This window comes from Scleropages formosus, chromosome 1 (assembly GCF_900964775.1).
Source record: "Scleropages formosus chromosome 1, fSclFor1.1, whole genome shotgun sequence".
Lineage (NCBI taxonomy): Eukaryota > Metazoa > Chordata > Actinopteri > Osteoglossiformes > Osteoglossidae > Scleropages > Scleropages formosus.
In genome coordinates, this window is record NC_041806.1 from 44,320,967 (window position 1) to 44,346,846 (window position 25,880).

General features: G+C 42.3%; 1 protein-coding gene across 4 annotated transcripts in view; it reads left to right on the plus strand.

The window, feature by feature from the left end:
• The window catches only part of l3mbtl3 (L3MBTL histone methyl-lysine binding protein 3), a 34,408-nt gene that overhangs the window by 6,793 nt on the left and 1,735 nt on the right, over positions 1–25,880 (plus strand). For 2 of the 4 annotated variants that reach the window (XM_018742526.2, XM_018742527.2), the window contains exons 5-21: positions 2,040–2,181; positions 2,574–2,658; positions 2,882–2,976; positions 3,193–3,297; positions 3,438–3,573; positions 3,721–3,812; positions 4,172–4,323; positions 7,592–7,668; positions 8,089–8,174; positions 8,286–8,396; positions 10,070–10,184; positions 11,700–11,787; positions 12,725–12,874; positions 13,416–13,532; positions 17,947–18,056; positions 22,010–22,164; positions 22,415–22,477. In XM_018742526.2, coding sequence (XP_018598042.2) covers positions 2,040–2,181; positions 2,574–2,658; positions 2,882–2,976; positions 3,193–3,297; positions 3,438–3,573; positions 3,721–3,812; positions 4,172–4,323; positions 7,592–7,668; positions 8,089–8,174; positions 8,286–8,396; positions 10,070–10,184; positions 11,700–11,787; positions 12,725–12,874; positions 13,416–13,532; positions 17,947–18,056; positions 22,010–22,164; positions 22,415–22,477 — 1,879 coding nt within the window. The remainder of the gene's footprint in view (positions 1–2,039; positions 2,182–2,573; positions 2,659–2,881; positions 2,977–3,192; positions 3,298–3,437; positions 3,574–3,720; positions 3,813–4,171; positions 4,324–7,591; positions 7,669–8,088; positions 8,175–8,285; positions 8,397–10,069; positions 10,185–11,699; positions 11,788–12,724; positions 12,875–13,415; positions 13,533–17,946; positions 18,057–22,009; positions 22,165–22,414; positions 22,478–25,880) is intronic. The other 2 variants (XR_001965673.2, XM_018742528.2) reach the window with 2 other exon arrangements.

Consider the following 25,880-nt stretch of genomic DNA (forward strand, 5'->3'; position numbering starts at 1 on the left):
TATCTCCACAGGTCTTACAAGAAAAAACTGCCAAGAAAATTTTCACCTTAAAGCACGATTCCCCCAAGGGTTTACTGCTGCTATAGCAACCCAGGAGGGGGAAAAAAAACTGTTGCTAGTTTTTGCATTCCCAAAAAGGATACTTATTTTGATCATTGGGGAAAAAATGAATTTAAATAAGGGCTTTGATTATGAGCAAGAAGATTTACCAAAAATAACTTCAGAAAACAGCAGATTACTGAGAGCGGTAAAGGAAAAACAAACTGAATTATTTCAGTTGTTTACAAAATGTCTGTAAAATGTAAAGTTCAGTCATGGTTTAGGAACGTTGTCACTGTTTTTGCTGTTCGTATGCATCTTATACGTTTGCCATTTCTTATTTTTGCTATAATTTGTGCTTTTTTAAAAATATATTTTTTTTCGTGTGACATTAATTTGCTTATTCTCATCAAGAGGTTTTATTCTGCTGAGAAATTTTAGTCGTTTGAATGTGGTGAATAACAGAGAACATCCATTCCTCACATAACAGGGTTAATTTGTTCCATGAAATCACCCCTTTAGGCAAATTCCTGTTGCAAAGGGATTGAATAACCATTATTTATTATGGGATTAAAAAAATTCACATTAAAATAATTAAAATATCAAAAGGTACATTTATGCATAACAACACCGGCATGTGGCTTTTTAATGCTTGTATCATCTTGTTACTTCTATCTTGCCTTTTAATTAACGTCATGTTTTCATTCATTCAGTATCAATAACTGCTTGTGTAGGGCAGGATTGTGGTGGTTTAGACCAAAGCGTGCACACAGTTCATTAACCACATACACATGGTAAAACAATTAGTGCACGTAACGCATTCCTGTAATTGTCGAACGGTGTACTACTTCACCGAGTCGGTGTAAATTGCCTGGTGGCGTCGTGTTGCTGTCGGGCCACTGCATATTCTTACTGTCTTTTGCTCTTCTCGCTAATGCAGCTTCTTTTCACGGTCATGATTTATATCAAGTTGCTTCATTGAACTGCTCCACCGTCATGTCGCATGTATTTCAGCTGCAAAAATGTTGCACGGAAATAATTTATTGTGTCCGCAGCCTCTTAGAAATGAGTGGGAAACATTGGTGTGGAGCATGAATGTTTGAATCCCCCTCCTGAGAAAGGAACTTGCCCTCAATTGCTCTGGTAAAAATTACCCAGTTACGTAAATGTTAGTCATTGTAGGAAGCTTAGCAATGCTTTGGAGAAAACGTCAACTAAATAAATAACTAATAATAGTACTAAATGTGCTAGAAACTTTAATGGAGTGTTGTGACTAGCTCAGATTGTCAGTGTGAGAGAGTCGGAAGTATATAAAATAATTGTATATGTAGTGTCTGTGCTTTGCAGATTGAACAATGTAGGAGGCGGTGAACCGGATGCCTGTTGTCAAAGTAAAATGATCACATGATCAAGAAAAAAAATGTAATTTTGCTGAAAAACAAGCCTGTTGTGTGGAAAAGGGTGTATTTTTTCATGTGCTATCAGTGCTATTTAGTTGTATGAGCGCTGAGCGTAGTTTGCTTCTTAACTCAAACACTCATTACACTTTGGTATCTTAACAAAAAAAAAAAAAAGATACGAGCAGCCGGTGTTGAAGGGATTAGAGGTGGTACCTTCGCTGAAAGGACCAAAGGGCTGATCAAGGTGTTTACCCTGAATTCATACAGTCAAAATTACTTTGCTTTATAAATGGGTTAATGATTGTAAATGGGTTAGTGGACAAACCTAATATTCCGAGTCGTGTTGGAGAAAAGCATCGGCTGAATGACTAAATAAAGATGGTAATAGTAATGACGGTCCAGTAATTGAGTTAAACAAGCGTTTGCTCTGTGACATCCATGCTAGCGATAGGCCAGCCTGCGCGTGTTGTTTTGGTTGTTGCACATGACTGCAAGAACGACGAGGGCCTTGGCGCCGTTGGGCTTCTCTCGACAAGACCGGGCCCGCTTCGGCTTCCGGCGGCGGTAACGTGTGTCTCTGTGTTGCCGCTGTGACCGAAGGGAGGCGAACGCGGCCAAGGAGGTGCCCGGGGACAAAGGCGAAGCGGTGACCGTCGGGAGAAAGCGATGCGCCCAGGCGCACGGGAGCATCGACGAGGAAGCGCAGACCCCGGCGGAGGCACACGACGAGGACGAGGACTACGTGGGTGCCCCATACGCCCCTTTTCGTTAGATATCGAGTTCCGCTGGACCGCAGATCGCAGAGGCGTACGCCACACCTGCTGCTTTTTCCTGAGCTGCAGCTCACTTGGATGCAAATGATTTATGTTATTCAGAGAAATGTCACTGATGCCACGTACATTCCAGCAATATATCATCAGTTTCTTCCATAGCGTCTGCTGGTGGAGTCACTCCTTAAATCGTTCCCCCTGTACGTTCGGCGTCCTGGGAGGTGTGCGGACTCTGTTTAGCAGGCCGATGTTCATTGGCCGGGAGACGAAAGCATCTGTTTCTGAAGCATTTCCTTTTTAATGTGTTTTCAAGAACTGGGCCGCATGACATTTGAATACTTTCGCTTGTCTCTTTACGAAACAGGAAGAGAAAGCCGACAGGAAAACGATGCGCGGGCCGAACAGGGGCCGCCGAAAAAGAAGGGGAGATGCCGCACTGCTCAGACACAGTAAGCGGGGTCCTGATTCGCGGCTGTTTTTCAGACAGGCGGCGAGAGAGGCACCCTTTTAGCCCTCGGCTCGGTCCCTGACGGAGGAACCCCTTGTGTGAAAAATGCACTCGTTTGTTTATCTCGTTGTGTCCTTTTCGGCTGTTCTGCTGCATTTAGTCATTTCGCCCTCGGATGAGGAAGCGGACCGGACGCCGGTTTTAATTTAAAGCTGTTCTTGCAGCTGTTCCCTGTGGAGGGAAGAGAAAAGCCTGGTGTTGGGCATCGTACCTGGAGCAGGAGAAAGCCGTTGCTGCCCCCACCAAGCTTTTCAAAGAGGTGACTTGTTTACACAAGCTGGTGGTGTCATGTTGTTCCTTCCTCTCTGTATTTTTTTTCCAGGGGTGTTCAAAATATTCATGTTGCTGCTTGTCATGTCGACTGATTTAAAAGTGGAAATACTAATGTGAATTAGCGGACTAGTACGTGTTATAAGGTTAGCCGTAGAACTAATTATGGGTTTTGCTTTGTTTGTTTGTTTTATTTATTTTCCAGCACCAGTCATTCCCACAGAGTAAGAATGGCTTTCGGGTCGGCATGAAGCTTGAAGGTGTCGATCCTGAACACCCTTCAATGTACTGCGTGCTGACCGTTGTGGAGGTGACCGGATTTTATTCATTTAGGCATTATTAGTTTAGTTTCTGGTGTCTTTTTTTTTTAATAAAATAAGTAAAAATAATAAAATAAACAAATATTGCAGTTCATTAACATGCTTTGTGTTGACGAGACCTTGGTTGCAGGTTTCAGGACACAGAATCCGACTGCATTTTGACAAGTATTCTGACTGCTACGATTTCTGGGTGAATTCCAACTCTCCGGACATTCACCCCGTGGGCTGGTGCGAGAAGACTGGGCACAAGCCGTACCCTCCGAAAGGTAGCGGTCACAGAAATCTTAGTATGAGTTTAAGTCACTAATTAACTCGGAGTGCAGAGGTGTTTACTGGGCCTAAGATGTTAAGACCAGAGCGTTCTTTCGTAAGTAATCTGCAAACAGAGTGACCCTGACTTTTGAACTATGCAGGGTTGAAGGATGAAGAGTTCAACTGGCCGTCGTACATCAAGCTGTGCAAGGCGCAAGCTGCGCCCAAGGCCCTGTTTGAGAATCAGAACACGGTGAGCGTGATCAGCAGAGGTCTCTGATAGGGGAGGGAGGCTTTCCTGTCCGAGGAAATTAGGAGAGCAGCGTGATGTATCTCTCGGAACATTGTCAGAAATTCCAGCAGACAAAAAAAGTCAAAGGTGAGATGCAAAATGCATAGGTGTATCATTCCGGGTCAGTTGAAATTACGCAGCAAACACGTGATGCTCAGATGTAAACTTCATCTTTGATCTGTTTTACTTAGAGCCTTTCGCAATGATTGGACTTTTATGGACGATTTTTAAAAAGGTTATAATATCGATAAAGAAACCGCCCAAGCGTTCCGTCGCTTTGTTCGGAAATTTTAATAATTTGCGCGGCATTTGTATTGCAGACTGTCACCCCTTCAGGATTTCGAATCGGAATGAAACTGGAAGCAGTCGACAAGAAAAACCCCACTTTCATCTGCGTTGCCACAGTAACAGACATGGTGGACAGTCGGTTCCTGGTACACTTTGATAACTGGGATGAGAGCTATGACTACTGGTAAAGTTCAAACAACCTTTTCATTCATTGCTTATAGTCTTTAAATGACTCCGTGTTCTTCATATGATAAAATCTCCAAAAGAAACTGACCCCAAAACCTAATAATGTAGTAAATAATGTCCTTGAAGTAATAACAAAGAACACTATTATTCTTCAGCTGTAATCATCACCTTTATTTTCTGTTTTTTTTTTTTTTTTTTTATTGATTTGTTGCTCATTTGTTGTTGAGGAGTCTCCAAGTACATAATTTCACCCATGGGGTGTTTTCACAATTACCACTGGCCTAATGACATAATAGCAGCAATGAGTAGTTAGACTGACGGACACACCACGAGGCACAAAATCACTGGCCTCGGTTCAAGGCAGTAATTTGGCAATGATTAAGTGATAGAGGTATAACTGAACACTTCGCTGGCAAGCAGTACTGGGGAAAAGCGCTAGAGGGTGCGCACTGATCAGTGATGCTAGAATGCTCCTCTCAAAGCTCCTCTGAGTTTTACAACTCTTCTGCTTACACAAGCATATGAGATTTCTCTGAAAAGAAAGGACTTGTTTCTTGTCAACATGGAAAAAATAGCGATGGACAAGCAGGTGAGATGTCCAGAAGATACTCAACAACCCCTAGGGACTTGATCTTCTTTCTATAGCAGCTACTTGTTGCCTTTCGATTGGGCATCTGGGTAGGGTAGTCACAACAATGTGGCAACAAGCAGAAGGTGAACACTTCTGAAGAACCAAGCAAACCAACTTACTATGAACACCTTGCTTAAAGGTACTACTGCAGGATATGAGATTGAAACCCAAGTCTTATCAAGTGCAAGACAACAGCTCTACGTGTCATTGGTACCTGCAGCCCTAAATACTGGAATAGAGAGATGTACTGTTACAATCATAAATTTCGATGCCCTAACAACTTGTAAATGAAGAACCAACACTAGAAATTGTTCAGTTTGTTACAGAATCAACTTTAACATGGAACAGCTCTGAGGGGAAAAAATATTAGACGACAGAGCATGATGTAATAAGTCCTTTTGTAGTCAGGCCAACAATACTGCTAATATTCGACACACGAGCAATAATGATCTCTAAATGAGGGTCAGGAACTGCTTTTTACAAGCAACGGTATTTGGCTTTTATTCGAGCTGAGCTCCGACTTGCTCTGCCTTGATTTTAACTCGTGTATATGAACTAATAAAAAGTAATAATATCAGTTCTCAAAAGGCTAAATGATGACGCTTTTATTTACTCAGTCAGTTTCCTCTCACTTGCCCTGAACAGGGGCACGGTAGTAGTCTTCCTTTCCTCATCAACAGCCTCCGGCTCCTCCTGGGAGATCCCCATGTGGTCCTGGGCTTGCAGATAGATCTAATCTCACCAGTTTATCTACGGTCTGTTTTCATATGGTAATTTAAATAATTGTAATTATTTATTTTAAAGAAGGGGGTGCGGTGGTGCAGTGGGTTGGACCACAGTCCTGCTCCCCGGTGGGTCTGGGATTCGAGTCCCGCTTGGGGTGCTTTGCAATGGACTCGCGTCCCGTCCTGGGTGTGTCCCCTTCCCCCTCCGGCCTTACGCCCTGTGTTGCCGGGTAGGCTCCGGTTCCCTGCGACCCCGTATGGGACAAGTGGTTCCGAAAGTGTGTGTGTGTGTGTGTGTGTGTGTGTGTGTGTGTGTGTGTATTTTAAAGAAAAATAAATTATTAGGAAACCCCTTTAACTGCCTTATGATTATACTTGTTGTTATTCCTGTAATGTTAATTAGGAATGAAATGACTGAACAACAGTAATGAGTTGTCAGCTATTGTATTCAGTTAAAATTTTGTTTTGCTTATTGCAGTGAATTGAGTCAGAATCCCAGTCAGGCATGAATAATGAAGATGCAGCTGGAAACGGGAAGTCCACCAGACCCCTACAACCAGCAAGGAATTTATACAGTGCTTTAGCAGTCAAAGTAACCAGAATGCTCTCAGAACAAACCCTGAACGACACATGCCTGCAGCAACAAACACTTTATAGAGTGCAAAGCAACATTAACCACAGTAATGGTAACAGTAAATACCCCTCAGCCACACTGCTGCCTGTAATAAGAATTAGAGCTGTTACCTTGCAACTGAAGGACCCAAGTTTGAATTCCTGCTCGCGCTGTAGTAGCCTTGAGCAAGGTACTTAATGTGAATTGATACAGTAAAAATGACCCAGCTGTATAAACGAGTACGTGATTGTAAGTAGCTTGGTGTACCGACTTCATATTCTACCTTGCTTTGAAGAAAAGCATCAGTTAAACGAACAATAATATTCATAATAGTTCATATGAACTCCACAGCAATCCCTCGGTGCCTCTGGCCAAGTCATAAACAAGCAGCAAACAATAGTACTGATGTGAGTGACTAACTCAGCATCACTATAGCAACCTTGGAGAAAGTAAGTGACTTCATAACTACCATTCAGCCACATTATTGAGCGTATTGACCTGTTCGCACCCTTTCACAAATGCTACTCTAACTGTCCTGGTGCCATGGAATAATTTTCAAGATTTAAAAAAAAAAATGTCTTCTGGCATGAGCAGCATTCTTTTCATTTCTTGAGCACATTCATGGGTGAAGCATTAAATGTCTGAAAGTTGTTTACACTTACAAGACACAAAGGGCCTTTGTATAGGCAGCCTATTTACGAATTTTAGAGATGGTTTCAAGGCATTCTTTAAATTGTATTAGAGTTTTCCAGAGAGCCTTGTCTAAACCTAGAGCCTTAGCGTTTTCCGAGAATAATATCTCGTCTGTGCGAGGTCGTAGTTTCAGTTAAGTAGTTTCCGTCATACATAGTTTCTCAAAACAATTCAGCGTTCTTGCGATACCTGAACATTGCAAAGTGGTGGAAAGCCCATGGCCGCTGTGAGGTGCGCTAACAATCAGGCACACGTGACAATGGAGGGCACTCAGCAAGATGCCCCCCCATTTGAGAAACATCTTCTCCATCAATTTAGCCTGTTTGCTGTGAGATCTCCAGTTTAGATTTTTCAAAATGAGTCCATGAGCAGGGTCTTAACAACTGCGATCTCACTGGTGTTTTGTGTGAAAGTCCAATATAGGTCTTAAGGCTCATTTTAAGACTTTACCGCACGTTTAATCCTCCGGTATAATTGTTGATGATGATAGTACAGTCTTATTGATATTCTGCTGCACAACATAATAATGAACTCAGTGCAGTTTGCAGTATGTAGCAATGGAAAAGATTTCACTGTAATGTCACTTTAAATGCTCCAATTACAGGTGTGATGCCACAAGTCCTTACATTCACCCGGTTGACTGGTGTCAGAAGAATGGAAAAATCCTGACAGCGCCTCCAGGTGGGTGGGAACGCTAGACGTTCACTGGTCTGTCCTTTCTCTGCTTGTTAAAAGCTGTCTGTTGTTCATGCAATAATGTGAGTTCACTGGACAAGTACCTTTGTTTGAAAATTAAAAAAAAAAAAAATTATCCTGGCCAGAATACAAATCTACAACCTCCAACCCTACTATCCTGCTCCAATGTGTCATTACTAGGCATAATTTTAATTTGTTCATGAAGCTAAGCCCCTCCTTCAAAGTGGCTCTCTGTACATGATCAATATGGCATGGATGGAGGATGCGATAAAGCTCCCCCTGCTACTTGGACATCCTCTGCCTGCTGATGAGTTGCTGTTTTGGAGATGTCATTGCTGATAACTGGCCTTTTTAGGCAGTCTCGTGATATGTTCTATGTAGCATATGTCATACTTTGTTTTGCAGGGTACCATAATGCAAAGAATTTCTCTTGGGAAAAGTACCTAGAGGAAACAAACTCTCTTCCAGCCCCTGCCAGGGCCTTCAAAGTGGTAAGGCTTTGGTTTGACCTTGAGCAACTACCGGGAGCAGCGCTGCGGCCTCCTAACCTAGTGTTGCCCCTTCCTTTCCTCAATTTCCAACCTTGACGTTCATCTTAACAGAAGCCACCGCACAGTTTTCAGAAGCACATGAAGCTGGAGGCGGTGGACAAGAGGAACCCCATGCTGATCAGGGTGTGCACTGTGATTGACACCGACGACCACAGAATTCGGGTGGGTCACGTTAAGTAATTGGCTTTGTGGTAAAAGATTTTTTGCTTTAAATCCTATGATGGGAGACTTTGCCGTTCCACATGGCGCTCAACCTGGAAAGGCAACATAACAATAACTTAAGAGGTTCAGGTAAGTTTAAATCACTGTTTGCATTTTACAAGGATACCCCTAATGCTTTTTGCACATATTCACAAGCTTGAGCCAATTTTCCATGTCTGAAGAGCTCAAATAATATGAGACTGTGAGATGAAAGTTGTTTGGGTGTTTATTTGCTTGTTATACTTTCATAGAAGGGTTTATGGTGGTGATGTCTTTTAACAAAGGCATGTGTATTGGTACTCCAAACAGTAGTGTGCTCATAACAGTCAGTCGTCATGAGCTGAGTGACCCGTCTCTTGTAATAAGTTCAGCTTGTGATTCATTCGCTTAGTGATGATTGTTGTTTTTTTTTTTTTCTTCATTTTTTATTTAACAATTGCCATATTGGTGTGGGACACCTTGCTCAAGTACTGTATCCAAGAAGGCATGAATCCTTGATAAAGAGCAAATCTGATTTGAAAAGGATGTTACCCATCCCACAATCCCATCTTCTCGATTTAAAATATATATACTATGTATAAAAGAAAACATGTTTGAGTGTCTGTATGTCAGCTTAGCATCAACTAATAACTTCACAAGTAATGAATTCCTGCTCCGCTGAACGAGTTGTGAGAGCAGTTTTTTTATCACAACCAGGATTTTTTTAATAACAGAATTGGGTCACACTAGTGCATTGTGTGGGAAGACAAGCAGTTAGTTTGTACAGTGTGTCCACAGTCATCGCTTCTCGTAATTCACGATGCGGCCGAGCAGAAGTTCTTTGCCCACAGGGGGCACCAGAGCCACAGCTCAGGATGGCTTCCCTCTGCTAGTCTGATCGTAACCTCAGCTTCTCATGTTTTTCTCCGCTTTGCTGCTGTGTAATGAATGAGCCATCCTGTGCTTGTTCTGCTTTGCCTTGCAGTGTGACATATCCACAGTTATCATCTTGCTGAATATGATTTCTATAGCCATTCAGCAGTAGATCACCTGCTCGCCCTGCAACACATCTTCTGCATTTCACCCCTCGCTCTGTGCTGCCCTCATCTTCCTCACCCCACAGCAAAGGGCAGACAGATCACGCCTCCTTACCGCCCGCCCCGGGAGTTGTTTCCTGTGTCTTCCACAAAGCCGTGGGTGCGCTGGCGGGAAGCCGGATCAGACGCAGGAGGAGAGGATCCTCAAACACCCCACACAGACATAAAGGCTCTGCGTGAGCCACGTTTACTGTGTGTCATTAATCCCATTCCGAAAGCCCCACATTTCCAACCAGAGTACCACATGCTGTGCCATTCAGTGGAGCTATTATTATTTATTCATCTGTCTGATGCTTTTATCTGTAGCCCGTGTGCTCCACACTTTTTCCCAGAAAATGCAGCACGTGACATGTAGCCAGAACACAGTATTGGGGGCATCTTTGTGGTGTACGTGCATCCTCTCTAGGCAGAAGTGTTGAAATGGAGATTGAATTATTTCCCAACTGTGTGCCTCTTCTCATTTCATTTCATATTCTTACATTTGGGCACAGATGTAAATTAATGTGAAACCTGAGCCTGGGCTTTGCCTTGAGTGATGTGTCTCCTGTCACCCCCTAGATCCACTTTGACGGCTGGACTGATGAGTACGACTACTGGGTGGACGCCGACAGTGCAGACATTCACCCTGCCGGCTGGTGCGCAAAGACAGGGCACCCCCTCCAACCCCCTATCAGTGAGTAGCGTCATCTTCTGCTTGCTGGAGAGTCATAGGTCCATTGTGTTTATGCCTGCAGTGCCAGAGCCCAGCTGTACCAGCGTTATTGAGTTCTCCTTTTGTTTGTCCTCCATTTCGGACGGCTGTAAATGGAGTTGTCTCCTTGCAAACGGACAGCTGTTTGCGTGGATCAATTCGGCAACTTTTCTCTCTGCAGCAGGAGTCAATGAAGTCTGCTATGAAAGGGCAGATTAACCTGAGAAGAGCTGTTGATTCCTACCAGGCTGCTGTTCTGTCTTTAATATAAGTCAATATTGTGTATTTACCAGCTGGCTGCCTCAAGATGAACAATGTCCTTTCCTGAGCCATCCTCCCTGCTAATTTGTCCCTGTAATCGTGTCCATGGCAACGGGGAAAAGGATTTGTGACTAGATTGCCGCAGCTGTTAGCCGCCTAGCATCGAGCCTGTAGTTCACTCTTCCCGAGGGCCCGCCTGCTGTTCCGTATAGGAGTGTTTCAAAAGTACCATTTGGAAGGACTTGGCAGCAGCATTTTCAAAGTTCTTTAAAGCGCCAAGGGTTGTGTCGAACTCTTGTCATGTGGAAGAGGCCTGAGTGTGTTTGTGTTTGCGTTTGTGAACATGACTGGGACTTGGAGATCTGCTGGTAAATAGTTTAATGCCAACGCCAAAGTCACCATTAAGTCACAATCAGCAAAATCTTAAAATACACATCCCTTCATGGTCAGGTTCTGTAAAAGTCTATAATAATGAAAAATGAAAGACCTTTGTTTTTTGGGGACAGCCTGTAGCGTAGTGGTTAGAACAACTGCCTTTGGACCTGCAGGTTCAAGCCTTGCCTCCAGCTGTAGTATCCTTGAGCAAGGTACTTACCCTCAATTGCTCCGGTAAAATTACCCAGCTGTATAAATGGGTAAATAATTGTAACCTTAACATTGTAAGTTGCTTTGGAGAAAAGTGTCAGCTAAATGTAGGTGTTTTTACAATTTTTTTGACTTTGAGCTGCATTAAAACCAATCTAAAAGGATTGAAATACATTATCTCCACAAATTCCTATTCCATGCTGATTATTTAACGATTCATTTCATGAACACATACCACATTTGTCATCTTGTTATTGATCACCAACACTCCACTGTCCACATACCAAGTGTAAACACTGGAAGTGAGTTAAGGCAATCCCACAGTCATGTTTGGCTGCACTTTACTGCCATTTATTGGACCGGTGGGTAAACACAGATCATTTTCACAGACAAATTTCAGCAAATACATTTAAATCGATTCATTTAGCAGAAGCTTTTATCCAAAGCGATGTACATCTCACAGAAAATGTGTGCATTACATATACAATGTGTGCATTAAATACAGACAGAAACTTTAGAAAACAAAGTGAAGAAAGTACAGGTAAAAAAATTAATTGGAAATGTTCTTTGAAAATTTGTAACAAGTTTTTAACACAAGGAGCCATTGTATTTATAACTTGCGATGCCCCTGCCCCTCCCTTTCTCACACAGGCCCCCAGGAGGTACAGACCATTTGCCCCACGCCAGGTTGCAAAGGAGTGGGGCATATCAAAGGTGCCCGCTATTCTGGTCATCACAGGTACACTGTACCCCTTGCTCTGTTCTTGTCCAATGATCTACAGAGTTCACTCCAGGGATTGTCACTCGGACAGTGCAAGAAGTGACCCGGAGCACAATGCAGGAATTGTTGGTACAGGAAGTGTCTGTACAGTACAGGTAGTGACTGTAATAGGTGCCCAAGGATACAGTAGAGGATGGAAGTGATAGTATAGGAAGTGTCATAGGAAAAGTACTGGGAGTGTTTAAATTTGCTGCTAATAAGCATTAAAAAAAAACAGCAAAATAAAGGTGTACATACCATAATTACCTAGCAATCCCACATCTGCAGGTATTCGTATACAGGTAACATGACATCACTTCTGTGTTCCTGGATGTCATTTGTTGACACCCTTGGCATTTTGGCATGTAGGGTGAGAATGAGCAGGGATGAAAATAACGGTAATTCTCTAATAACGTGAGGAGCACTTGGCAGCGGCTAGCAGAGCAAGAGACGAGCCCGAGCGTCAGCAGAGCAGGAGGATAAAAACGGATGCCCAAATCCTGAGCTGTCACAGCTTGGCGGCACTGTTCGCCTCGTTTATATGCAAATATGTGTTTGTTTGCACAAATGCTCTTTTATGTGTACTCCATTTCCCATACATTTTTCTTCTCCCAAGGAATGAGGACAGCAAACAGATAAGGGAACCTGAGTCAAACCAGTTAGGATGTACATGCATATATCTTTTGCCCTCAGAAATGTGTTTTTTCTTTTCATTAAATTAATCCAGTCTAATGTAATGTTTATACGTGATAGGCCTTTCTGCTTTTCTCCTTTTTCTGAATAACTGTAAAATATTGAAGAGATGGATGCTTTTTTTCCACTCATCATGGGTCTCTGTGGAAGCCAGAAATTGATGATGTGGAGGACCGTTATTCTAGTTTTATTTGACACGCTTTTCCTGTGGTGCTGATTCCAGTGCAGTGGGATGCCCATACTCCGACATCAATGTCAATAAGGACTCATTCTTGCCTGATCGGCTCAGTGGTGAGATGCCCGCCACGATCTCGGTTGTGGTGCGGACCAGGAGGGGTGAATCGGTGCCAGACATTGCCAGCTTTGCGTCTGAGTAAGACCTCACACAAAACAAAACAAGGACAGCTCAAATCTGAGAATGAGAAATATAGCAGTTTTTCACACTCACAGCAAATAGGGTATGGAAAAAAGTACTGTTTGCAAAAAGTCCCATCATATATTTGTGTCGCTACATTTTTTTGTATTATGTGCATAATTTTTGAATAATTGAGTCTTAACAGAATTCTTTTATATTCTGCTTCATTTAAGCCTTTGCATTTTCATTTTTTTGTCATTTTTGTCCAAAGCAGTTTGCACTGTTAGTCTTTCACTGTTAACTTTCATTGCATAAATTCAGGACAAGTGCCTTGATTGCAGGTGCTAAAGTAGGAGTGGGCATTTAAACTAGGAACTGTCAGATTGCAAGACAGCAACCATAACCACTGTGCCTCCTGCTGCATACACGTTCTGTTTCTATATCCTAGTACTGTTTTGCTGCTTTTTTTCTTGTGTTTGAAATGTGATGCATGATTATGGCTACTCTGAAAGTACAAACACTTCAGAACAAAGACCTTTCTTCCTGTACTCCTCTGCAGCAAGCACTTAGCTGGCAGCCCTCAGAGACTAGGAGAGCCATTGGGAGTGAAGAGCACCGACACGTCCGGCGTTGAGGCCGGGCCCAAGAAACCTGTTGCTGCAGAGACAAAAAGAAGGTTGGTCCATTGTTACTTCGTCAGGATTTTGGAATACCTACCGATTGCTGTGTCAGACTAAGACAGCATCTTTGTCTTACAATTGTCTTTCTACCCAGTCATATGCTGGTTTGTCTGTAAGACATTGTATAGCACGTTCTGCTGAATTCTTTCCCCTCGAGATGCTTTTTGTGTTCAGATATACAGACTAAGACGAAGTACCCGGATCAGGTGCGATACTTACAAATGTCTTGCGGCATCCCTGTCTTGTGTCAAATGGACGAAGGAGGAAGTTACAAGGGCTCTTTTCGCCTTTTTTTTTTTTTAAGCTTATACGAGTTCAACAAAAGGATCACTTGTGCTCTTCTGACTTCTTCTAAGTTCTTTACTATATTTTTCAAAGGTATGCCTTCGTAAGTACAACACTGTTGACCATTATAGCAGATTTACACCATGGTTACAGTGTTGCGTCAACATTTCAGTCGGTGGAATTTGTGTTTATGGATTCTGATGTCATTCCTTTTAGGGGCTGGGGTGTTACACATTGTGTGTGTGTTATTAAACATAAGATACTAGACATTAAATGAAATAACTATTACAATTTTCATTTGATTGTTTTTAATGGTCGTATTGATGTGTTTTCCTTTAGCAGATGCTTCACTCAAAAATAAAATTGATTTCTGGAGTAAACAAAAGTGCATTTTGCAGCAGGTGAAAAGCTTTGACTGCAAACACAGTTGTTGAAACGCAGTTTGTCAAATCTTTTTGTTTTTTTGGCACATCTTAGACGAATAGCTGCAAATAGAGTCTGATAAGAAATTGTATGAAAGGGATCATGACAGACGGTGTGAGGCAAATTTATGGAGTTGTTACAACATCAGGAGAGTGTCTGAAAAAGATGCATTTTGACACTTCTTGAATGCTGAAAGGGTTTCAAAAGTCTTGAGGGAGAAAGGGAGCTTAATCCATGACACTGGGGCCAAAACTGAGAACCTTTGAACTGTCTGATTTTGGACCTCTCCTGAATTGGACCACCATTCTTGCTGGGGTGTAGGGAATGATATGATCTCGCACTGGGGTCCAGATCTTTTCACTGTCATCTATAACCAAAGTCTTGAACGATGCCAGCCACAGGAAGTGAATGGGGATAGATGAGGAGGGGAGATATATTGGAAGACTTTGACAAGTTGAACACAGCTCATGCTCTGATATTTTGGGTACGTTGGAGAGGCTTGATGGCAGAGGCCAGAAAGCCAGCAGGAGAGGGTTGTCAAGCAGGATATAACCATGGCCTGCACCAGGAGTTGTGTAGACTGTGTTATGAGATATTGGCAGATCCTGCAAATGTTATGCAGAAGGTATTTGCAGAATCATATTATGGCTTTAGCAAGTAGGGAGATTTAGACACTTGAGTAGATTGTTACTACCAGGCTCTGGGCAGATGAAATGGATGAAATATGTCCAGCTTTGTCTATTTTGATATGGAGTTCCCAATAAGTAGATGAACCTGCTGGAAGATGGAGCTTCTCAGAAAGGTTGAGTCGTTGAATGGTGGTCGGTCATCCAAGCAGAAATGTTGGAGAGGCAAACTGTGATGTGAGAGGATACACCTATGTCGTTTGATGGAAAAAGAGCTGAGTATCATCAACACAACAGTGATACTAGAATCTGTGAGAGGCTATAACACCCAAGGGAAGGAGTATCAATAGAGAAGAGTAAGTCCTGTGGAACATCAGTTCATAATGACTGAGAGGAAGACAGCCACACCATACCACCTTGTAAGTTCTACACAATGGACAAAATTCAGACCATCTTAGAGGTGATACTTTGATTCCAAGCTGTTCTAGGCAGGAAAGTAGGATTAAGTGGTTGATGCTGTCAAATGCTGCACATACGTTGAGTAGAGTAAGGACTATGGAAAGAAAGGGTGGTAGCTTTCTGATGAGAACTGACACTGCAAAGAGGTGTCAATGTGGAATTGCTCATTGGGAGTCCAGGCTGATACCCATCTAGGAGATTATTCTGGACAAGGAATGCAGATAACTGGCTGTAAGATGAGTTGTATGTGGAGAAGTGCCAAATGAATAAATGTAAATAAGTTTCACCTTTAAGAGTTTTTGAAGGGAAAGGAAGAAGAGATGTTGAACTGTAATTCTGGATTGAGTACAGTGCCAGTCTGTTTCGTTAACAGCTGTTAGATGTGGACCGTTTTAAAGGCCGGTGGGAAATAACCGCAACAGAGTGAGGAAATGAAGATGGAAGAAATAAAAGGATTGAGTTGTGGGGAAATGAGTTCTGAGAGAAAGCGAAGACTGGATGGGATGAAGAGAGCAGGTGGTGTTTCATTGTTAGAGCACGAGGTCTTGAGATTTTTTTTCCCGAAATGTTTTAGAGGTGAATGAGGAGGTGGATGTCAAGAACCTGTGTGTGATGGAATTAACTTTGTCTGTAAAGAATGAGGCAACATTTTCAGCAGTGACGGTGGAGGAAGGAAGACTGGGAGAGATGGGGAGAAAAAAGTGTTGCTTGCAGACTGTAGTTTAAGGAAGAAATTTTGCTTTTGGTGAGGAAACGGGCAAAGAGCTCCGTATAAGCTAACATCATGTTTAGTGCTTTTGCCTTGCATTCGAAAGACCTGTGTTTGAATCTCACCTTCTGCTGTAGTACCTTTGACCACAATATCCTGAATTACTCTAGTAAAAGTTACCCAGCTGTAGAAATGGGTAAAAACAGTACTGTGCAAAAGTTTTAGGCACTGGGGGGAAAAAAAACTGTAAAGTGAGAATGCTTCCAAAAATAATGTTCTTTATTAATAAACTTGCTACAAAGCTTAGCAACCGTCCATCGTCAACAACCGCTTGGCGCAGTGGGTCTGGATTTCAAGTCCTGCTTAGATTGCCTTGCGATGAACTGTCATCCTGTCCTGGGTGTGTCCCTTGCGCCCTGGGCTGCCCTTCGGTTTGCCATAACCCCGCTCAGGATAAGTGGTTTCTGAGAGTGTGTGTACTTTCTTTCTTTAATGACATACAAAACCCTTACTGTAATACTATAACTTTTTGCAAAAAGAATGCTTGGAAATCTAAAATATGCTCTTTCCCATTGATACTAATGTAGTTAGTCATATGAGCTGCTTATTAAAAGGAAATGACTGAATTAGTTGTATTTTTCTCATGACTGAACACCTGTACTTCCTGTAATTGCTTTTCATTGTTCCATAATGTTCTGTTAATTTCTTTATTGAAATACATGCAGTGTAATTATGTGGCTGGACAAGGTTGCAGAACGTGGTTTTCAAGGAAACCTGTGGCTGCATTCATTACTTTATTTCAATGATATCAATATTTACTTGCAGTGGTCCATACACTTTTGAGACAGAATGAAATGTTTTATTTTTTGAAATTGTGGAATGCTAATGAAATTAAAAAAGGCCTATTCTGTGCAGTGATTTGAAAGGCCAACCGGTTTGGTGGTACCAGCAATGCAGGAAGCGTTGACTGTGCGGAGGTATAAACTGAGTCCTCTATAGTGACTTCTTCAGATCATTTAGTCCGATATTTGTCCTGGTCACTATAAATAACTGGTTGGAGCGTTCTTACAATTTGTCGTCTTTACTGCATCAAACTGTTTACTGTACCACATGGGCGTAACTATAAAAAGCAGCGTGCTTTCATTTACAAATGTGAAATCTGCCTTCAAGGCACCACGGTTCAAAATCCAAGTGCTCATAGTTAAAAAAGCCATCTGGCTGTAAATTTGTTGTTTTGCCTGATTTTTGTTTAATTCATGTTTAATAGGATGACAAATCAAAATCATAGGTTCTTGATTTTGATAAAGATGAGGTGCAGCAAACTTCCTCTATCCCTCAGAGGTACTGATTCCTTCCCAGTTTTCAGGAAGGCTCTCAAAACCCTTCTTTTTCAGAACCATTTTACTTTCTGATCTCCTGACAGCTGCATATGATATGTTAGTACAGCACCATCTGCTATGATGTATTTGCTATCTGAATTTTACTTCTGTAGGCAGCTACTTAAGTGGTGTGTACCAGCTAAATGTTGGTTTCAGACAAGTTTCGTGTTGATAATCGTGTCTGTGTTTAAAGCTTTCTTTCCAAATGTACTTCTTTTTACCGAGCTGTACATTGCGTTGGAGAAAAGCATCTGCTAAATACACATGTAAAAGATGTCTGTTTTGTCACATGAAACTTTGCTCCGCTGACGTAAAACATCTTATTTCTGGGTTTTAATTTAAAGTGGTACATTGAGGACTTAGTGACATGAACTGTGCTAAAAGTAAACTCTTTAAAATTCATCCTCTCGGGGTAAGCTGTGATGTGCCTCCTTTGCAGCAGTCGCTGTAGCTGCAGGCTGGGGGTGTACTTGCAAGTACAAAAGGGACCCAGCATGCTCGGCTCATCCTTTTGTTACCGTGTTCTCAGAGTTGGGCGGCCATGCAAACAGAGGAAGGTGGAGGAGGTACTGGAGGTGCAGGAGGCACAGGACGAAGAAGGAGCAGAGAGCGAAGTGTCCTCCATATTAGAAACCAAAGGTATATACAGGCTCGGACACACTCGTCACTCATCTGTTTACATGTCATTGCAGCAACTTGACTTTAACGCTCGATTTAACGTGATCGATTTAATGTGAACGTCGTCCTTAGGCTCACCCCTGCAGGACTCCTTTTTGAACTTTTCGATTTTTAGTTTGCCGTTTTAAAAAAGGTGAAAAATTATGTACTTGTGAGGATACAAAAATTACATTTTAAATGCTGTATTTAAAACAAATTGTGTCTTGCATCTGTTTTTCAGTTTGATTTAACCTTTGCTTTGCCGTTTCTACTTGTCGGGATGCTTCTTTGGAACCTCAAGTTAGTAACTCGTAACTTTGGAACTCCTTGGTGCAGTTATCGGGACTATACAGGTGGTGCCCGATTTACGATGGGGTTACGTTCCACAAAATCCATCACAAGTCGAAAATATCGTAAATGGAAAATGTATTCAATACACCTAATACACACCTCTGCGTGACAGACTGGGAGATGCGGATCGCGGTCGCTACCCAGCATCACGAGAGAGTATCACTCCACGTATCGCTTGCCTGGGAAAAAATCTAAATTCAAAATTCGAAGTACAGTTTCTACTGAATGTCTATTGCCAGCTCACCATCATAAAGTCGAAAAAAATCGCAAGTCGAACCATCGTAAATCGGGGACCACCTGTAATTATGGTGCGTTTGTTCTTGTTGTTTTTCTAGAGTTCTGCCATATTCAGCATACAATGAACACATCAGGGACAGCTGGTAGCATAGTGGTTAGAGCTACTGCCTTTTGGAGCCAAAGGTTGCAGGTTTGATTCCCACCTCAGCCTGTAGTACCCTTGATCAAAGTACTTACCTTAAATTGCTCCAGTAAAATTACCCAGCTCTATAAATGATTGAGAGCACCTTAACATTGTAAGTCGCTTTGGGAAAGAAGTGTCAGCTAAACGAATAAAATGTAAATGTACGGTAAAACAAGTAATATGTACCTTCAAGTAGGATGAGCAGCAAAATAAAGTAAGAATTTAATGGTGCAAAACTCCAGCTGAAAGTGGAATATGGGGTAGGATGAAAGGAGTTCAGTGAGGTGAGGCTCAAGCAGGCAGACTAATGTGGGTGGCACAGCCTGCTCCTTGAATCCTGTCTTCTCGAGCACGGTATGTTTGTGGGGGGGAGGGGGATGTTTCCTTTACCCACTGAATGTGGGTGCTGTATATGGGAAGGCTCTCGGTCTCCCACCTGCGGCAGCCCTGCCCAGAATGCTTCTCCGAATGTCACAGCGACCGCCTGTCGGGAGCAGAGTCTGTTTTCCGTGAGCAGCAGGTCCGCGGAAGACTGTGTTTCTGCAAGAGAAGAAGCGGGAGGCACTGTGAATAATTACACCGATTAACTCAGGTGGTGGCAATGGTACGCTAGTCCAGAGCAGAGCAAACCACAGATGTAGAATGGGTTTTGCGCAGTTCGCAGACGAAATGCACAGTCCATGCGGTCTGCCTCTGCAAAGAGAATTTTGATCACAGGGACGTCTCCACTGCGGGGAGCCTTGTCTCCTGGGAACGGCTCGGCACTGTCTGGACAGGGACACTCTCCCTGTGACAACAGACTGGAAATACACCAGCACCTGCTGTGTGTCTGTGTGAAAACAAAGTGTTCCGTCTGGTTGTTCTCTGTCTGCTTTTTGAAACTGAGTAAGTGTTTGTGAGACAGAATGCATGTACACACATGCACACAGTCTGAGGCCTCAAATTGCTCTAGTTCGATAAGCAATTACCGTTTGTTACAGAAATATGGTATGCACTTACTGGTGCCTTTTAAGTACCAACTGAGACCTTGTTTTGAAATTCAGTGACAAGGTACTAGAAACATTCTACAGGGTTCTTGGGTCCATGCTGTTTCAACAGCTTCACGTAGTTTCTGCGGATTATTTTCAGCACAGTCATTCCAACATCATGTTCCGAAAGGTGCTCTACTGGCTTGAGAGGGTGGAGACTGCATGACACTGAGTAAAAGCATTGTCATATTTGTTGATCCATCCTGAGAAGATCTGACATCCCACATTATCCTGCAGAAATTCGGTTTGAGATGGCCTAGATTTGCCATGAACTGATGCACCTGGTCAGTAGCGTTGCTCAACTGGCCTGAAAAATCCTAATGTTTGCCAAGAAAAAATGTACCCCAGCATTACACCACCACCACCAGTCTCCACTGTTACAGCAGGCAGGAGGAGTCTTTGGATTTGCATCATTTTCTGTAAACTCATGACACTGTAGTATGCAAAAAAAAAAAATGCAGGAGAATGGCTATTTCTGAGATGCTGGAAGCATGCCAACGATTATGCCACATTCAAAGTCACTTGCAGCACACGTCTTGACCATTCTAATCCTTTCTCAAACAGTAACTGGACCAGGCGCCAGTGTAACTCCATGCTGTATATTAAGCCTTAACCCTTTGCTTCACAAACTGAGGGGGAGCAAGCTGAATGTGTAAATAGCTACATATACCTAATAAAGTGGCCAGTGGGTATATATAAATATTTATATATCGCTCTTCAGTTACAAGAGAATATGGTATCATACATCCTATGTGCTTGGAATGCCTGCTGATTAGGGATTGTTGGAAATAATTAGGAGCTGTTTTCAAAGCGTATTTGCTTAATTATAGTTCTTTTTTTTTTCAAGCTACGCACCATCTGCACACTCACCTTCTTCTTGTTACTCTTTGCACAGTGCAGCTTTTTGGCACTGTATTATATCTCTGTCTCATTAGGAGTGATCAAATGACAGGGAAACCGTATTTGTGTAAATATGTTGTGCAGTTCAATTATTTTGGCCAGCAACAAATATCTGAGCATCTCATATCAGATATAATTTTTGACTTCACTCCAGCAGAATCTTGAAAAATCTGTATGCAAATTAAAATTGAATGAGGAAGCTATAGCATGAATTTTGTAAAAGGGAAAAAAAAACTGATTTTCACTATGTCAGGGGAGGTATTCCTTGCAGAGAGGGAGTTTTGAAATATTGGAAATATGACACTTACAAATTTTCTATAATTTGCATTCAGTTCACATGTTATTCATTAAGTAATTGGAAAAGGGTATGGAATTTATAAAGTGATTAAGGCAGCATTTCTCACTGCTGGACTTGGCAGGGTGTGTTGGTCTTTATTTCAGGTGACCTCCTCCTACCTCATTATTGACGGGAATTCTAATAGTCTTTATTTTAATGTGACAGACCAGTTAATATCCCACATTTGTCTTAATATCCATCCAGCCATCATCAGTAAACACTTATCCAGTGCAGGGCCAAGGTTGTCTGGAACCTATCCCACAATCATAGGTTCTGAGGCTAAATATACCCTCCCCTGTAACATGAGTCCTTAACAGGACAATCACACACACACACACACACACACACACACACACACACACACACAGTGGTAAATTGAGTCACCAATTCACACGAAACATGTCTTTGGGAATAAACCAACACTTATACAGGGAGTACATGCCAATTCCTCAGCGACTTGAGCGAGATTCGAACGTACGACCCGGGACCTGTAATGTACCAGAGTCATCACTTGTATTCTGAGAGCTGAACACTTTGAAAACCTCCCAAGAGACTATACTCCCAAATCCCTTACTGTAAATTTTCCCATGTGAGTAAGAGTCACAACGCAATTAGTGTAAGCTAGACCTTAATGTACTGTGGTATTCCAAGGTGCATGGCTTCCATAAGGAAGCAGTCACACTCCATCTGTGTTTGATTTCAGTCAGAGTGATCAAATGTTCAACATTGTCTCCTGAAATTCAGCGTGGCTCTGTGCTTTTTATATTTTTGGACTTTTGGGGGAAAAAAATTTTCCCATTTTACTTTGATACCGCTAAATCGTTGCATACGTAACATTCAAACGTCGTCCTTTTATGCGCTCCTTCGTTTTTAACCTTGTCATTTCCCATCCCCATAGAACTCAGCCTCCAGCAAGCGCTGCACCAGTCAGTCTTCATGCCCTGCAGCTCGCCCTCTGCCAGTGCCCCGTTCTGCTGGGACCAGCACAGCAAACTATTGCCCACAGTGGCTGGTATCACAGCCAGCAAGGTGGCTGAGTGGAGTGTTGAGCAGGTGAGCCGTCCCACATTAAGTAGCATCGTATGTTGGAAGTGTCAGAAGCTCCTTCAGAATTATGGTCTGACATCAGTATTTTTGTGGGAAATCCATTGGTGAAAAGATTTTTAACATATCTAAATAATTAGAATTAATTAGATATTTATTGCACAATTTTAGGCAAAAGTGAGTTCTCAAACAGCCCATCAGGCTGCCCTGGAGGTGGCAATGTCAACTGCTAATGTACCGCTGCTTGGTTGCCCTGCAGGTGACACATTTCATCCAGGGTTTGCCAGGCTGCAAGGAGCATGTGCGCACATTCAAGGAGGAGGTAACTTTTCACCGCTGTCACATTCATAGCGGCGGCAGTGTTGAGCATGTTATGTACTTGTTGGAAGGTCTTGACCCCCTGTTTGGTATGGCCCATTTGTAATTTATCGCAGAGGTGTTTTCCTCAAAGAATGGCGAACTGGCAAACTTGATTGCTGTAATACTGGATGGCTGTCTGCCTGCGCTTGTTCAGCTGTTTTGTTGGTTTTACACGGAGCACGCTTGACAAATACGAACAAAACAAACATACGCGTGATACTCTTTGAATTAATGTAGTGTCAAACAAAACAGAACAGTAAGGACAAAAGAAATCAATGAAAACAATGCAAATGAATTCAGAATCACCGAACAAGCTGAGGGGGGGTGTTTGGGTCCTGCTCTCCGGTGGGTCTGGGGTTCGAGTCCCACTTGGGGTGCCTTGTGATGGACTGATGTCCCATCCTGGGTGTGTCCCCTCGCCTTCAGCCTTGTGCCCTGTGTTGCCGGGTTAGGCTTCAGCTCACCGCGACCCTGCTTGGGACAAGCGGCTTCAGCCTGTATGTACGTGTGTGTGTGTGTGTGTGTGAGAACAAGCTGATGTTGTTAGAATAGTCTAAACCGGGGTCACGATTGCCAAGATTCTGCTGCTGTGTAAAACTAGTAGACAAGGGCTAATGGAGGCTGAGAATTTAATGCAGCACAATCTGAACTATAACTGTGAAGAACACCGCTCTCTGGTTTGGGCAACATAGTGGTACAAACGGTAACACAGGTGTCTCAACACCTAAGCTGTACACTTTGTCACGGGTTTGATTCCTCATCTGTGTGGACTTTGTGTGTTCTCCCTGTGATTTGCATTATTGTCATCACACAGTCCAAAGACACGTGTTTCAGGGGAACTGGTGACTCTAAGTGGACTTGTGTGTGTGTGTGTGTCTGTCTGTCTGTGTGGATGCTCTGATGTATGGATGAATGACTGTAGGTAGTTTAGTGTATCTTGCATTGTGTCACCTTGGCTAAAGGTGTTAGGTAAGTACTAGCTAATAATCATTGTTTGTAACTTTGGAAAAAAAAGTGTCCTCTAAATGAATCTAAATTGTAAATGAAAATGTCTTGGTGCTGCTCAGCTATTGGGGTCCTCACAAATGCAAATAAAGGTTTTATAAACTGAAGTAAGGGTATAAAAGGAGACTCCTTGTAAAGTCGAATTCTAATAACTTAAATGGACGTATCTCAGGGCATGACTGTGCTTTGGTCAATGTACCGCAGTGGGAATTTAAACCTTAATCCTTTGACTGAAAAGCAACAGCTCTAACCACTACACTTATTGTATTTGACACTCTTCTCCAGAGTGACTTACAATGTTAAGGTACTTACAATTATTTACCCATTTACACAGTTGGGTAATTTTACTGGAGCAATTTGGGGTAAGTACCTTGCTTAAGAGTACTACAGCGGGGGGTGGGAATCAAGCCTGCAACCTTTGGTTCCAAAGGCATTAGGTCCAACCACTGCACTACCAACTATCTGTGAGTTGATGACGTGAGCTCAGAAATATATAATTTCCTGGTAGCTTTTGGTCTACCATGTTCACCAGCCCCTGCCCGTAACAGTTACTCTACACTACTTCCCCGAATGTCTCCAAACGTCACATTAATATTTCTCATGTTTTACTTTCATTATGGGGGTGCGGTGGCGCAGTGGGTTGGACCACAGTCCTGCTCTCCGGTGGGTCTGGGGTTCGAGTCCCGCTTGGGGTGCCTTGCGATGGACTGGCGTCCCGTCCTGGGTGTGTCCCCTCCCCCTCTAGCCTTACGCCCTGAGTTGCCGGGTTAGGCTCCGGTTCCCCGTGACCCCGTATGGGACAAGCGGTTCTGAAAATGTGTGTGTGTGTGTACTTTCATTATATTGTGATAGATTTTGGGGCATTTTTCATTTTGTTGTTTTCAGTCTGCAACCTACTTTTGGTCTCGTTGTGATTTACTTTGAGCTTTGTGACTTGCAAGGCTAATAACCGAACCGAGTTTAACACAAAAGCAGGGTTCAGAAACCTTCTGTTCCTCTCAGTGTAGTGCTTTTCAATTAATCTGTGCTCTGAAGTACCCTACTTTGATTGAGGTTTTAAATTAATTCAACTGATATTTGAAATCATGTTAAGTTGAATGCGAGAACTCTGCTGTTTCTAATAGTCCTACAAGAAATTGGTGTTGAGGAACACCGCTAATCAAACAATATAGCTAACGGTGAAAAAATATTGTTTAATAGGATAAAAATATATTTGGATATGTCATAAATATCACAAAATGCCTTATAATATAGTTGTTATAATGTAGTTTTTATTTTAATCCCGTATGTATAGTGTATAATGTTCATTATTTTCATTAACTAGTAATTGCTTAATTCATTTTAGCCCTTTAAAATGAATTATGAACTGAATACAGCTGTCGTTTATTGTGCGAAACAACAAACTGTGCACTAATGAAATATGCTCCCTTCATTTGCTTCCACCAATGGTCAAACCAACCTTTTCCTCATCAGCTTTTTAGGATGCCAGTTGCTGCTTTTGTTACACAATTTATTGGATTGACTTCTAAATGTAGAGGTAGTACCTGTGAAGATACATAATGAATTTCCTCTAATTTATGCTGCATAAAAATGAAGCCAAGTGCAGCAGAATAATAAACAGACAGATGTACTGCAGGTTTATATTGTATTCCAAGTGCTGTGTTGGAGCGACTGTTTCCCTTGTGTCAGATGTGACAGAATCGAGATGGAACCTCGAGTTTCCCTGTTTCTGCAGCTCTATCTCAAGACAGCGCACCAGAGCCTCCTGAATTAATCACATTTTAAACTCAGGAAATTAAAATTCATTCTCTCATGCATCTTGGTTATCGTTCCAAAGTTAGAACAGGCTTATTTACAACCTGATGACTGGTGACAGGGTATAATTAAAGTGTGTAATACAAGGATACAAGTAAAATAAATAAATAAATAAATTACCTATTTATGGTTTATAATGAAAACGTGCCCCTTTACTGATTTTGATGTGACCCATGAGCTGACATTTACTTTTCTCTTGAAATATGACACCTGAGCTCCCGCAGTCGGGGTGATCACTGTAAATCTGTGTGCGTGTGGGTTTTTTCATATAAATTAATTTTATTTTTTATTCTTTTTTTTAAATTCACTGGAGTCATTTGATCATTTTTCAGCAATTGCCAGAAAGCAATCCTGTCATCCAGCTCAGCCCCTCCGTTGCAGACTGTGTTCTCGACAAAGAAAAAACACGGCATGTTTTTCTTGAGCTAAACTTGGAGTCAAAGAATAAATAAACGGCTGAGCGAGCCATAAACACAAGTTGCCTGTGCCAACATGGAGACCGAAATTGCAGCAGCTGTTCCCAGTAACAGCTGGGGCGGCACACG